Here is a 14,755-nt window from a genome sequence, read left to right as displayed (position 1 = left end):
TCAAGACAGGAAGTGTATTCTTTGTGCGTTGTCATGACAGGAAGTGGATTCTTTGTGCGTTGTCATGAAGGGAAGTGGAATCTTTGTGTGTTGTCAAGACAGGAAGTGGATTCTTTGTGCGTTGTCAAGACAGGAAGTGGATTCTTTGTGCGTTGTTATAACAGGAAGTGTATTCTTTGTGCGTTGTTAAGACAGGAAGTGGATTCTTTGTGCATTGTCAAGACAGGAAGTGGATTCTTTGTGCGTTGTCATAAGAGGAAGTGGATTCTTTGTGCGTTGTCATGACAAGAAGTGGATTGTTTGTGTGTTGTCATGAAAGGAAGTAGACTCTTTGTGCGTTGTCAAGACAGGAAGTGGATTCTTTGTGCGTTGTCAATATAGGAAGTGGATTATTTGTGCGTTGTTATTACAGGAAGTGTGTTCTTTGTGCGTTGTCAAGACAGGAAGTGGATTGTTTGTGCGTTGTCAATATAGGAAGTGGATTATTTGTGCGTTGTCATGACAGGAAGTGTATTCTTTGTGCGTTGTCAAGACAGGAAGTGTATTCTTTGTGCGTTGTCATGACAGGAAGTGGATTATTTGTGCGTTGTCAAGACAGGAAGTGTATTCTTTGTGCGTTGTCATGACAGGAAGTGGATTCTTTGTGCGTTGTCATGAAGGGAAGTGGAATCTTTGTGTGTTGTCAAGACAGGAAGTGGATTCTTTGTGCGTTGTCAAGACAGGAAGTGGATTCTTTGTGCGTTGTTATAACAGGAAGTGTATTCTTTGTGCGTTGTCAAGACAGGAAGTGGATTCTTTGTGCATTGTCAAGACAGGAAGTGGATTCTTTGTGCGTTGTCATAAGAGGAAGTGGATTCTTTGTGCGTTGTCATGACAAGAAGTGGATTGTTTGTGCGTTGTCATGAAAGGAAGTAGACTCTTTGTGCGTTGTCAAGACAGGAAGTGGATTCTTTGTGCGTTTTTATTACAGGAAGTGTATTCTTTGTGCGTTGTCATGACAGGAAGTGGATTGTTTGTGCGTTGTCAATATAGGAAGTGGATTATTTGTGCGTTGTTATTACAGGAAGTGTGTTCTTTGTGCGTTGTCAAGACAGGAAGTGGATTGTTTGTGCGTTGTCAAGACAGGAAGTGTATTCTTTGTGCGTTGTCAAGACAGGAAGTGTGTTCTTTGTGCGTTGTTAAGACAGGAAGTGTGTTCTTTGTGCGTTGTCAAGACAGGAAGTGGATTGTTTGTGCGTTGTCAAGACAGGAAGTGTATTCTTTGTGCGTTGTTATTACAGGAAGTGTATTCTTTGTGCATTGTCAAGACAGGAAGTGGATTGTTTGTGCGTTATCAAGACAGGAAGTGGATTCTTTGTGCGTTGTCATAAGAGGAAGTGGATTCTTTGTGCGTTGTCATGACAGGAAGTGGATTGTTTGTGCGTTGTCATGAAAGGAAGTAGATTCTTTGTGCGTTGTCAAGACAGGAAGTGGATTCTTTGTGCGTTGTTATTACAGGAAGTGTATTCTTTGTGCGTTGTCAAGACAGGAAGTGGATTCTTTGTGCGTTGTTATGACAGGAAGTGGATTCTTTGTGCGTTGTCAAGACAGGAAGTGGATTCTTTGTGCGTTGTTATGACAGGAAGTGGATTGGTTGTGCGTTGTCAATATAGGAAGTGGATTATTTGTGCGTTGTCATAAGAGGAAGTGGATTCTTTGTGCGTTGTCATGACAAGAAGTGGATTGTTTGTGTGTTGTCATGAAAGGAAGTAGACTCTTTGTGCGTTGTCAAGACAGGAAGTGGATTCTTTGTGCGTTGTCAATATAGGAAGTGGATTATTTGTGCGTTGTTATTACAGGAAGTGTGTTCTTTGTGCGTTGTCAAGACAGGAAGTGGATTGTTTGTGCGTTGTCAATATAGGAAGTGGATTATTTGTGCGTTGTCATGACAGGAAGTGTATTCTTTGTGCGTTGTCAAGACAGGAAGTGTATTCTTTGTGCGTTGTCATGACAGGAAGTGGATTATTTGTGCGTTGTCAAGACAGGAAGTGTATTCTTTGTGCGTTGTCATGACAGGAAGTGGATTCTTTGTGCGTTGTCATGAAGGGAAGTGGAATCTTTGTGTGTTGTCAAGACAGGAAGTGGATTCTTTGTGCGTTGTCAAGACAGGAAGTGGATTCTTTGTGCGTTGTTATAACAGGAAGTGTATTCTTTGTGCGTTGTCAAGACAGGAAGTGGATTCTTTGTGCATTGTCAAGACAGGAAGTGGATTCTTTGTGCGTTGTCATAAGAGGAAGTGGATTCTTTGTGCGTTGTCATGACAAGAAGTGGATTGTTTGTGCGTTGTCATGAAAGGAAGTAGACTCTTTGTGCGTTGTCAAGACAGGAAGTGGATTCTTTGTGCGTTTTTATTACAGGAAGTGTATTCTTTGTGCGTTGTCATGACAGGAAGTGGATTGTTTCTGCGTTGTCAATATAGGAAGTGGATTATTTGTGCGTTGTTATTACAGGAAGTGTGTTCTTTGTGCGTTGTCAAGACAGGAAGTGGATTGTTTGTGCATTGTCAAGACAGGAAGTGTATTCTTTGTGCGTTGTCAAGACAGGAAGTGTGTTCTTTGTGCGTTGTTAAGACAGGAAGTGTGTTCTTTGTGCGTTGTCAAGACAGGAAGTGGATTGTTTGTGCGTTGTCAAGACAGGAAGTGTATTCTTTGTGCGTTGTCAAGACAGGAAGTGTGTTCTTTGTGCGTTGTTAAGACAGGAAGTGTGTTCTTTGTGCGTTGTCAAGACAGGAAGTGGATTGTTTGTGCGTTGTCAAGACAGGAAGTGTATTCTTTGTGCGTTGTTATTACAGGAAGTGTATCTTTGTGCATTGTCAAGACAGGAAGTGGATTGTTTGTGCGTTATCAAGACAGGAAGTGGATTCTTTGTGCGTTGTCATAAGAGGAAGTGGATTCTTTGTGCGTTGTCATGACAGGAAGTGGATTGTTTGTGCGTTGTCATGAAAGGAAGTAGATTCTTTGTGCGTTGTCAAGACAGGAAGTGGATTCTTTGTGCGTTGTTATTACAGGAAGTGTATTCTTTGTGCGTTGTCAAGACAGGAAGTGGATTCTTTGTGCGTTGTTATGACAGGAAGTGGATTCTTTGTGCGTTGTCAAGACAGGAAGTGGATTCTTTGTGCGTTGTTATGACAGGAAGTGGATTGGTTGTGCGTTGTCAATATAGGAAGTGGATTATTTGTGCGTTGTCATAAGAGGAAGTGGATTCTTTGTGCGTTGTCATGACAAGAAGTGGATTGTTTGTGTGTTGTCATGAAAGGAAGTAGACTCTTTGTGCGTTGTCAAGACAGGAAGTGGATTCTTTGTGCGTTGTCAATATAGGAAGTGGATTATTTGTGCGTTGTTATTACAGGAAGTGTGTTCTTTGTGCGTTGTCAAGACAGGAAGTGGATTGTTTGTGCGTTGTCAATATAGGAAGTGGATTATTTGTGCGTTGTCATGACAGGAAGTGTATTCTTTGTGCGTTGTCAAGACAGGAAGTGTATTCTTTGTGCGTTGTCATGACAGGAAGTGGATTATTTGTGCGTTGTCAAGACAGGAAGTGTATTCTTTGTGCGTTGTCATGACAGGAAGTGGATTCTTTGTGCGTTGTCATGAAGGGAAGTGGAATCTTTGTGTGTTGTCAAGACAGGAAGTGGATTCTTTGTGCGTTGTCAAGACAGGAAGTGGATTCTTTGTGCGTTGTTATAACAGGAAGTGTATTCTTTGTGCGTTGTCAAGACAGGAAGTGGATTCTTTGTGCATTGTCAAGACAGGAAGTGGATTCTTTGTGCGTTGTCATAAGAGGAAGTGGATTCTTTGTGCGTTGTCATGACAAGAAGTGGATTGTTTGTGCGTTGTCATGAAAGGAAGTAGACTCTTTGTGCGTTGTCAAGACAGGAAGTGGATTCTTTGTGCGTTTTTATTACAGGAAGTGTATTCTTTGTGCGTTGTCATGACAGGAAGTGGATTGTTTCTGCGTTGTCAATATAGGAAGTGGATTATTTGTGCGTTGTTATTACAGGAAGTGTGTTCTTTGTGCGTTGTCAAGACAGGAAGTGGATTGTTTGTGCGTTGTCAAGACAGGAAGTGTATTCTTTGTGCGTTGTCAAGACAGGAAGTGTGTTCTTTGTGCGTTGTTAAGACAGGAAGTGTGTTCTTTGTGCGTTGTCAAGACAGGAAGTGGATTGTTTGTGCGTTGTCAAGACAGGAAGTGTATTCTTTGTGCGTTGTTATTACAGGAAGTGTATTCTTTGTGCATTGTCAAGACAGGAAGTGGATTGTTTGTGCGTTATCAAGACAGGAAGTGGATTCTTTGTGCGTTGTCATAAGAGGAAGTGGATTCTTTGTGCGTTGTCATGACAGGAAGTGGATTGTTTGTGCGTTGTCATGAAAGAAAGTAGATTCTTTGTGCGTTGTCAAGACAGGAAGTGGATTCTTTGTGCGTTGTTATTACAGGAAGTGTATTCTTTGTGCGTTGTCAAGACAGGAAGTGGATTCTTTGTGCGTTGTTATGACAGGAAGTGGATTCTTTGTGCGTTGTCAAGACAGGAAGTGGATTCTTTGTGCGTTGTTATGACAGGAAGTGGATTGGTTGTGCGTTGTCAATATAGGAAGTGGATTATTTGTGCGTTGTCATGACAGGAAGTGTATTCTTTGTGCGTTGTCAAGACAGGAAGTGTATTCTTTGTGCGTTGTCATGACAGGAAGTGGATTATTTGTGCGTTGTCATGACAGGAAGTGTATTCTTTGTGCGTTGTCAAGACAGGAAGCGTATTCTTTGTGCGTTGTCATGACAGGAAGTGGATTATTTGTGCGTTGTCAAGACAGGAAGTGTATTCTTTGTGCGTTGTCATGACAGGAAGTGGATTCTTTGTGCGTTGTCATGAAGGGAAGTGGAATCTTTGTGTGTTGTCAAGACAGGAAGTGTATTCTTTGTGCGTTGTCAAGACAGGAAGTGGATTCTTTGTGCGTTGTTATAACAGGAAGTGTATGATTTGTGCGTTGTCAAGACAGGAAGTGGATTCTTTGTGCATTGTCAAGACAGGAAGTGGATTCTTTGTGCGTTGTCATAAGAGGAAGTGGATTCTTTGTGCGTTGTCATGACAAGAAGTGGATTGTTTGTGCGTTGTCATGAAAGGAAGTAGACTCTTTGTGCGTTGTCAAGACAGGAAGTGGATTCTTTGTGCGTTGTCAATATAGGAAGTGGATTATTTGTGCGTTGTTATTACAGGAAGTGTGTTCTTTGTGCGTTGTCAAGACAGGAAGTGGATTGTTTGTGCGTTGTCAAGACAGGAAGTGTATTCTTTGTGCGTTGTCAAGACAGGAAGTGTGTTCTTTGTGCGTTGTTAAGACAGGAAGTGTGTTCTTTGTGCGTTGTCAAGACAGGAAGTGGATTGTTTGTGCGTTGTCAAGACAGGAAGTGTATTCTTTGTGCGTTGTTATTACAGGAAGTGTATTCTTTGTGCATTGTCAAGACAGGAAGTGGATTCTTTGTGCGTTGTCATGACAGGAAGTGGATTGTTTGTGCGTTGTCATGAAAGGAAGTAGATTCTTTGTGCGTTGTCAAGACAGGAAGTGGAGTCTTTGTGCGTTGTTATTACAGGAAGTGTATTCTTTGTGCGTTGTCAAGACAGGAAGTGGATTCTTTGTGCGTTGTTATGACAGGAAGTGGATTCTTTGTGCGTTGTCAAGACAGGAAGTGGATTCTTTGTGCGTTGTTATGACAGGAAGTGGATTGGTTGTGCGTTGTCAATATAGGAAGTGGATTATTTGTGCGTTGTCATGACAGGAAGTGTATTCTTTGTGCGTTGTCAAGACAGGAAGTGTATTCTTTGTGCGTTGTCATGACAGGAAGTGGATTATTTGTGCGTTGTCAAGACAGGAAGTGTATTCTTTGTGCGTTGTCATGACAGGAAGTGGATTCTTTGTGCGTTGTCATGAAGGGAAGTGGAATCTTTGTGTGTTGTCAAGACAGGAAGTGTATTCTTTGTGCGTTGTCAAGACAAGAAGTGTATTGTTTGTGCGTTGTCAAGACAGGAAGTGTATTCCTTGTGCGTTGTCAAGACAGGAAGTGTGTTCTTTGTGCGTTGTTAAGACAGGAAGTGTGTTCTTTGTGCGTTGTCAAGACAGGAAGTGGATTGTTTGTGCGTTGTCAAGACAGGAAGTGTATTCTTTGTGCGTTGTCAAGACAGGAAGTGTGTTCTTTGTGCGTTGTTAAGACAGGAAGTGTGTTCTTTGTGCGTTGTCAAGACAGGAAGTGGATTGTTTGTGCGTTGTCAAGACAGGAAGTGTATTCTTTGTGCGTTGTTATTACAGGAAGTGGATTCTTTGTGCATTGTCAAGACAGGAAGTGGATTGTTTGTGCGTTGTCAAGACAGGAAGTGGATTCTTTGTGCGTTGTCATAAGAGGAAGTGGATTCTTTGTGTGTTGTCATGACAGGAAGTGGATTGTTTGTGCGTTGTCATGAAAGGAAGTAGATTCTTTGTGCGTTGTCAAGACAGGAAGTTGATTCTTTGTGCGTTGTTATAACAGGAAGTGTATTCTTTGTGCGTTGTCATGACAGGAAGTGCATTCTTTGTGCGTTGTCAAGACAGGAAGTGGATTCTTTGTGCGTTGTCAAGACAGGAAGTGGATTCTTTGTGCGTTGTTATAACAGGAAGTGTATTCTTTGTGCGTTGTCAAGACAGGAAGTGTATTCTTTGTGCGTTGTTATGACAGGAAGTGGATTGGTTGTGCGTTGTCAATATAGGAAGTGGATTATTTGTGCGTTGTCATGACAGGAAGTGTATTCTTTGTGCGTTGTCAAGACAGGAAGTGTATTCTTTGTGCGTTGTCATGACAGGAAGTGGATTATTTGTGCGTTGTCAAGACAGGAAGTGTATTCTTTGTGCGTTGTCATGACAGGAAGTGGATTCTTTGTGCGTTGTCATGAAGGGAAGTGGAATCTTTGTGTGTTGTCAAGACAGGAAGTGGATTCTTTGTGCATTGTCAAGACAGGAAGTGGATTCTTTGTGTGTTGTCAAGACAGGAAGTGTATTCTTTGTGCGTTGTCAAGACAGGAAGTGGATTCTTTGTGCGTTGTTATAACAGGAAGTGTATGATTTGTGCGTTGTCAAGACAGGAAGTGGATTCTTTGTGCATTGTCAAGACAGGAAGTGGATTCTTTGTGCGTTGTCATAAGAGGAAGTGGATTCTTTGTGCGTTGTCATGACAAGAAGTGGATTGTTTGTGCGTTGTCATGAAAGGAAGTAGACTCTTTGTGCGTTGTCAAGACAGGAAGTGGATTCTTTGTGCGTTGTCAATATAGGAAGTGGATTATTTGTGCGTTGTTATTACAGGAAGTGTGTTCTTTGTGCGTTGTCAAGACAGGAAGTGGATTGTTTGTGCGTTGTCAAGACAGGAAGTGTATTCTTTGTGCGTTGTCAAGACAGGAAGTGTGTTCTTTGTGCGTTGTTAAGACAGGAAGTGTGTTCTTTGTGCGTTGTCAAGACAGGAAGTGGATTGTTTGTGCGTTGTCAAGACAGGAAGTGTATTCTTTGTGCGTTGTTATTACAGGAAGTGTATTCTTTGTGCATTGTCAAGACAGGAAGTGGATTCTTTGTGCGTTGTCATGACAGGAAGTGGATTGTTTGTGCGTTGTCATGAAAGGAAGTAGATTCTTTGTGCGTTGTCAAGACAGGAAGTGGAGTCTTTGTGCGTTGTTATTACAGGAAGTGTATTCTTTGTGCGTTGTCAAGACAGGAAGTGGATTCTTTGTGCGTTGTTATGACAGGAAGTGGATTCTTTGTGCGTTGTCAAGACAGGAAGTGGATTCTTTGTGCGTTGTTATGACAGGAAGTGGATTGGTTGTGCGTTGTCAATATAGGAAGTGGATTATTTGTGCGTTGTCATGACAGGAAGTGTATTCTTTGTGCGTTGTCAAGACAGGAAGTGTATTCTTTGTGCGTTGTCATGACAGGAAGTGGATTATTTGTGCGTTGTCAAGACAGGAAGTGTATTCTTTGTGCGTTGTCATGACAGGAAGTGGATTCTTTGTGCGTTGTCATGAAGGGAAGTGGAATCTTTGTGTGTTGTCAAGACAGGAAGTGTATTCTTTGTGCGTTGTCAAGACAAGAAGTGTATTGTTTGTGCGTTGTCAAGACAGGAAGTGTATTCCTTGTGCGTTGTCAAGACAGGAAGTGTGTTCTTTGTGCGTTGTTAAGACAGGAAGTGTGTTCTTTGTGCGTTGTCAAGACAGGAAGTGGATTGTTTGTGCGTTGTCAAGACAGGAAGTGTATTCTTTGTGCGTTGTCAAGACAGGAAGTGTGTTCTTTGTGCGTTGTTAAGACAGGAAGTGTGTTCTTTGTGCGTTGTCAAGACAGGAAGTGGATTGTTTGTGCGTTGTCAAGACAGGAAGTGTATTCTTTGTGCGTTGTTATTACAGGAAGTGGATTCTTTGTGCATTGTCAAGACAGGAAGTGGATTGTTTGTGCGTTGTCAAGACAGGAAGTGGATTCTTTGTGCGTTGTCATAAGAGGAAGTGGATTCTTTGTGTGTTGTCATGACAGGAAGTGGATTGTTTGTGCGTTGTCATGAAAGGAAGTAGATTCTTTGTGCGTTGTCAAGACAGGAAGTTGATTCTTTGTGCGTTGTTATAACAGGAAGTGTATTCTTTGTGCGTTGTCATGACAGGAAGTGCATTCTTTGTGCGTTGTCAAGACAGGAAGTGGATTCTTTGTGCGTTGTCAAGACAGGAAGTGGATTCTTTGTGCGTTGTTATAACAGGAAGTGTATTCTTTGTGCGTTGTCAAGACAGGAAGTATATTCTTTGTGCGTTGTTATGACAGGAAGTGGATTGGTTGTGCGTTGTCAATATAGGAAGTGGATTATTTGTGCGTTGTCATGACAGGAAGTGTATTCTTTGTGCGTTGTCAAGACAGGAAGTGTATTCTTTGTGCGTTGTCATGACAGGAAGTGGATTATTTGTGCGTTGTCAAGACAGGAAGTGTATTCTTTGTGCGTTGTCATGACAGGAAGTGGATTCTTTGTGCGTTGTCATGAAGGGAAGTGGAATCTTTGTGTGTTGTCAAGACAGGAAGTGGATTCTTTGTGCATTGTCAAGACAGGAAGTGGATTCTTTGTGCGTTGTCATAAGAGGAAGTGGATTCTTTGTGCGTTGTCATGACAAGAAGTGGATTGTTTGTGCGTTGTCATGAAAGGAAGTAGACTCTTTGTGCGTTGTCAAGACAGGAAGTGGATTCTTTGTGCGTTTTTATTAAAGGAAGTGTATTCTTTGTGCGTTGTCATGACAGGAAGGAAGTGGATTGTTTGTGCGTTGTCAATATAGGAAGTGGATTATTTGTGCGTTGTTATTACAGGAAGTGTGTTCTTTGTGCGTTGTCAAGACAGGAAGTGGATTGTTTGTGCGTTGTCAAGACAGGAAGTGTATTCTTTGTGCGTTGTCAAGACAGGAAGTGTGTTCTTTGTGCGTTGTTAAGACAGGAAGTGTGTTCTTTGTGCGTTGTCAAGACAGGAAGTGGATTGTTTGTGCGTTGTCAAGACAGGAAGTGTATTCTTTGTGCGTTGTTATTACAGGAAGTGTATTCTTTGTGCATTGTCAAGACAGGAAGTGGATTGTTTGTGCGTTGTCAAGACAGGAAGTGGATTCTTTGTGCGTTGTCATAAGAGGAAGTGGATTCTTTGTGCGTTGTCATGACAGGAAGTGGATTGTTTGTGCGTTGTCATGAAAGGAAGTAGATTCTTTGTGCGTTGTCAAGACAGGAAGTGGATTCTTTGTGCGTTGTTATTACAGGAAGTGTATTCTTTGTGCGTTGTCAAGACAGGAAGTAGATTCTTTGTGCGTTGTTATGACAGGAAGTGGATTCTTTGTGCGTTGTCAAGACAGGAAGTGGATTCTTTGTGCGTTGTTATGACAGGAAGTGGATTGGTTGTGCGTTGTCAATATAGGAAGTGGATTATTTGTGCGTTGTCATGACAGGAAGTGTATTCTTTGTGCATTGTCAAGACAGGAAGTGTATTCTTTGTGCGTTGTCATGACAGGAAGTGGATTATTTGTGCGTTGTCAAGACAGGAAGTGTATTCTTTGTGCGTTGTCATGACAGGAAGTGGATTCTTTGTGCGTTGTCATGAAGGGAAGTGGAATCTTTGTGCGTTGTCAAGACAGGAAGTGGATTCTTTGTGCGTTGTTATAACAGGAAGTGTATTCTTTGTGCGTTGTCAAGACAGGAAGTGGATTCTTTGTGCATTGTCAAGACAGGAAGTGGATTCTTTGTGCGTTGTCATAAGAGGAAGTGGATTCTTTGTGCGTTGTCATGACAAGAAGTGGATTGTTTGTGCGTTGTCATGAAAGGAAGTAGACTCTTTGTGCGTTGTCAAGACAGGAAGTGGATTCTTTGTGCGTTGTTATTACAGGAAGTGTATTCTTTGTGCGTTGTCATGACAGGAAGTGGATTGTTTGTGCGTTGTCATTAGAGGAAGTGGATTATTTGTGCGGTGTCAAGACAGGAAGTGTATTCTTTGTGCGTTGTCAAGACAGGAAGCATATTCTTTGTGCGTTGTGATGACAGGAAGTGGATTATTTGTGCGTTGTCAAGACAGGAAGTGTATTTTTTGTGCGTTGTCATGACAGGAAGTGGATTCTTTGTGCGTTGTCAAGACAGGAAGTGGATTCTTTGTGCGTTGTCAAGACAGGAAGTGGATTCTTTGTGCGTTGTTATAACAGGAAGTGTATTCTTTGTGCGTTGTCAAGACAGGAAGTGGAGTCTTTGTGCGTTGTTATTACAGGAAGTGGATTGTTTGTGCGTTGTCAATATAGGAAGTGGATTATTTGTGCATTGTCATGACAGGAAATGTATTCTTTGTGCGTTGTTAAGACAGGAAGTGTGTTCTTTGTGCGTTGTCAAGACAGGAAGTGGATTGTTTGTGCGTTGTCAAGACAGGAAGTGGATTCTTTGTGCGTTGTTATTACAGGAAGTGTATTCTTTGTGCATTGTCAAGACAGGAAGTGGATTCTTTGTGCGTTGTCAAGACAGGAAGTGGATTCTTTGTGCGTTGTCAGAAGAGGAAGTGGATTCTTTGTGCGTTGTCATGACAGGAAGTGGATTGTTTGTGCGTTGTTATGAAAGGAAGTAGATTCTTTGTGCGTTGTCAAGACAGGAAGTGGATTCTTTGTGCGTTGTCAAGACAGGAAGTGGATTCTTTGTGCGTTGTCATAAGAAGAAGTGGATTCTTTGTGCGTTGTCATGACAAGAAGTGGATTGTTTGTGCGTTGTCATGAAAGGAAGTAGACTCTTTGTGCGTTGTCAAGACAGGAAGTGGATTCTTTGTGCGTTGTTATTACAGGAAGTGTATTCTTTGTGCGTTGTCATGACAGGAAGTGGATTGTTTGTGCGTTGTCAATATAGGAAGTGGATTATTTGTGCGTTGTCATGACAGGAAATGTATTCTTTGTGCGTTGTCATAAGAGGAAGTGGATTATTTGTGCGTGTCAAGACAGGAAGTGTATTCTTTGTGCGTTGTCAAGACAGGAAGCGTATTCTTTGTGCGTTGTCATGACAGGAAGTGGATTATTTGTGCGTTGTCAAGAGAGGAAGTGTATTTTTTGTGCGTTGTCATGACAGGAAGTGGATTCTTTGTGCGTTGTCAAGACAGGAAGTGGATTCTTTGTGCGTTGTCAAGACAGGAAGTGGATTTTTGTGCGTTGTTATAACAGGAAGTGTATTCTTTGTGCGTTGTCAAGACAGGAAGTGGATTCTTTGTGCGTTGTCAAGACGGGAAGTGGATTCTTTGTGCGTTGTCATAAGAGGAAGTGGATTCTTTGTGCGTTGTCATGACAGGAAGTGGATTGTTTGTGCGTTGTCATGAAAGGAAGTAGATTCTTTGTGCGTTGTCAAGACAGGAAGTGGATTCTTTGTGCGCTGTTATTACAGGAAGTGTATTCTTTGTGCGTTGTCATGACAGGAAGTGGATTGTTTGTGCGTTGTCAATATAGGAAGTGGATTATTTGTGAGTTGTCATGACAGGAAATGTATTCTTTGTGCGTTGTCATAAGAGGAATTGGATTATTTTTGCGTTGTCAAGACAGGAAGTGTATTCTTTGTGCGTTGTCAAGACAGGAAGTGTGTTCTTTGTGCGTTGTCATGACAGGAAATGTATTCTTTGTGCGTTGTCAAGACAGGAAGTGTATTCTTTGTGCATTGTCAAGACAGGAAGTGGATTGTTTGTGCGTTGTCAAGACAGGAAGTGGATTCTTTGTGCGTTGTCATAAGAGGAAGTGGATTCTTTGTGCGTTGTCATGACAGGAAGTGGATTGTTTGTGCGTTGTCATGAAAGGAAGTAGATTCTTTGTGCGTTGTCAAGACAGGAAGTGGATTCTTTGTGCGCTGTTATTACAGGAAGTGTATTCTTTGTGCGTTGTCATGACAGGAAGTGGATTGTTTGTGCGTTGTCAATATGGGAAGTGGATTATTTGTGCGTTGTCATGACAGGAAATGTATTCTTTGTGCGTTGTCATAAGAGGAAGTGGATTATTTGTGCGTTGTCAAGACAGGAAGTGTATTCTTTGTGCGTTGTCATGACAGGAAGTGTATTCTTTGTGCGTTGTCATGACAGGAAGTGGATTATTTGTGCGTTGTCAAGACAGGAAGTGGATTCTTTGTGCGTTGTTATTACAGGAAGTGTATTCTTTGTGCGTTGTCATGACAGGAAGTGGATTCTTTGTGCGTTGTCAAGACAGGAAGTGGATTCTTTGTGCGTTGTCAAGACAGGAAGTGGATTCTTTGTGCGTTGTTATAACAGGAAGTGTATTCTTTGTGCGTTGTCAAGACAGGAAGTGGATTCTTTGTGCGTTGTTATGACAGGAAGTGGATTGTTTGTGCGTTGTCAATATAGGAAGTGGATTATTTGTGCGTTGTCATGACAGGAAGTGTATTCTTTGTGCGTTGTCATGACAGGAAGTGGATTCTTTGTGCGTTGTCAAGACAGGAAGTGTATTCTTTGTGCGTTGTCATGACAGTAAGTGGATTCTTTGTGCGTTGTCATGAAGGGAAGTGGAATCTTTGTGTGTTGTCAAGATAGGAAGTGGATTCTTTGTGCGTTGTCAAGACAGGAAGTGGATTCTTTGTGCGTTGTTATAACAGGAAGTGTATTCTTTGTGCGTTGTCAAGACAGGAAGTGGATTCTTTGTGCGTTGTCAGGACAGGAAGTGGATTGTTTGTGCGTTGTCATGAAAGGAAGTAGACTCTTTGTGCGTTGTCAAGACAGGAAGTGGATTCTTTGTGCGTTGTTATTACAGGAAGTGTATTCTTTGTGCGTTGTCATAAGAGGAAGTGGATTATTTGTGCGTGTCAAGACAGGAAGTGTATTCTTTGTGCGTTGTCAAGACAGGAAGCGTATTCTTTGTGCGTTGTCATGACAGGTAGTGGATTATTTGTGCGTTGTCAAGACAGGAAGTGTATTTTTTGTGCGTTGTCATGACAGGAAGTGGATTCTTTGTGCGTTGTCAAGACAGGAAGTGGATTCTTTATGCGTTGTCAAGACAGGAAGTGGATTCTTTGTGCGTTGTTATAACAGGAAGTGTATTCTTTGTGCGTTGTCAAGACAGGAAGTGGATTCTTTGTGCGTTGTCATGACAGGAAGTGGATTATTTGTGCGTTGTCAAGACAGGAAGTGTATTCTTTGTGCGTTGTCATGACAGGAAGTGGATTCTTTGTGCGTTGTCATAAAGGGAAGTGGAATCTTTGTGTGTTTTCAAGACAGGAAGTGGATTCTTTGTGCGTTGTCAAGACAGGAAGTGGATTCTTTGTGCGTTGTTATAACAGGAAGTGTATTCTTTGTGCGTTGTCAAGACAGGAAGTGGATTCTTTGTGCGTTGTCAATACAGGAAGTGGATTCTTTGTACGTTGTCAAGACAGGAAGTTTATTCTTTGTGCGTTGTCATGACAGGAAGTGTGTTCTTTGTGCGTTGTCATGACAGGAAGTGTGTTCTTTGTTCGTTGTCAAGACAGGAAGTGTATTCTTTGTGCGTTGTCATGACAGGAAGTGCGTTCTTTGTGCGTTGTTAAAACAGGAAGTGTATTCTTTGTGCTTTGTCATGACAGAAAGTGTGTTCTTTGTGCGTTGTCATGACAGGAAGTGCGTTCTTTGTGCGTTGTTAAGACAGGAAGTGTGTTCTGTGTGTTTCTTCTCAGTGTTATACCTGTGTTCTGTGCTCGCGGCTGAGCGCTGCAGTTTCCTGCTGGAGCCAGGCCTGCAGCGAGCTCAGGCAGTCGCTGTACGAGTCCCAGGCCGATAGGACCCGCCCCATCGTGCTCTTCACCGCCCTCAGCTCCTCCTGCACCTGCGCTGACTCCTCCCCCATGCGCCTCACCTGCTGCATCACCTGGTTGTAGTCAGACGCTGCGGGCGGGAAAAGAACTAACTGAGCATGTGCAGAGGAGAAGTGAAGCTCTAACTGAGCATGTGCAGAGGAGAGAAGCTCTAACTGAGCATGTGCAGAGGAGAGAAGCTCTAACTGAGCATGTGCAGAGAAGTGAAGCTCCAACTGAGCATGTGCAGAGGAGAAGTGAAGCTCTAACTGAGCATGTGCAGAGGAGAAGTGAAGCTCTAACTGAGCATGTGCAGAGAAGTGAAGCTCCAACTGAGCATGTGCAGAGGAGAAGTGAAGCTCTAACTGAGCATGTGCAGAGGAGAAGTGAAACCCTAATTGATGCAGGTGAACAGTATTCGGCTCCGTATCCAG

At 42.3% G+C, this 14,755-nt stretch overlaps 1 protein-coding gene across 1 annotated transcript in view; it reads right to left on the bottom strand.

Annotated features, from left to right (window-relative positions):
* The window catches only part of LOC140370929 (uncharacterized), a 216,487-nt gene that overhangs the window by 155,211 nt on the left and 46,521 nt on the right, over positions 1-14,755 (bottom strand). Inside the window, exon 18 of the mRNA XM_072458217.1 lies at positions 14,213-14,412. Coding sequence (XP_072314318.1) covers positions 14,213-14,412 — 200 coding nt within the window. The remainder of the gene's footprint in view (positions 1-14,212; positions 14,413-14,755) is intronic.

This window comes from Eucyclogobius newberryi, unplaced genomic scaffold, assembly GCF_026437365.1.
Source record: "Eucyclogobius newberryi isolate DKJ021-1_F unplaced genomic scaffold, fEucNew1.0.hap1 SCAF_21, whole genome shotgun sequence".
NCBI classification, from domain to species: Eukaryota; Metazoa; Chordata; class Actinopteri; order Gobiiformes; family Gobiidae; genus Eucyclogobius; species Eucyclogobius newberryi.
Note: the sequence above shows the minus strand (reverse complement) of the source record. Positions and strands in the feature narration are given on the sequence as shown.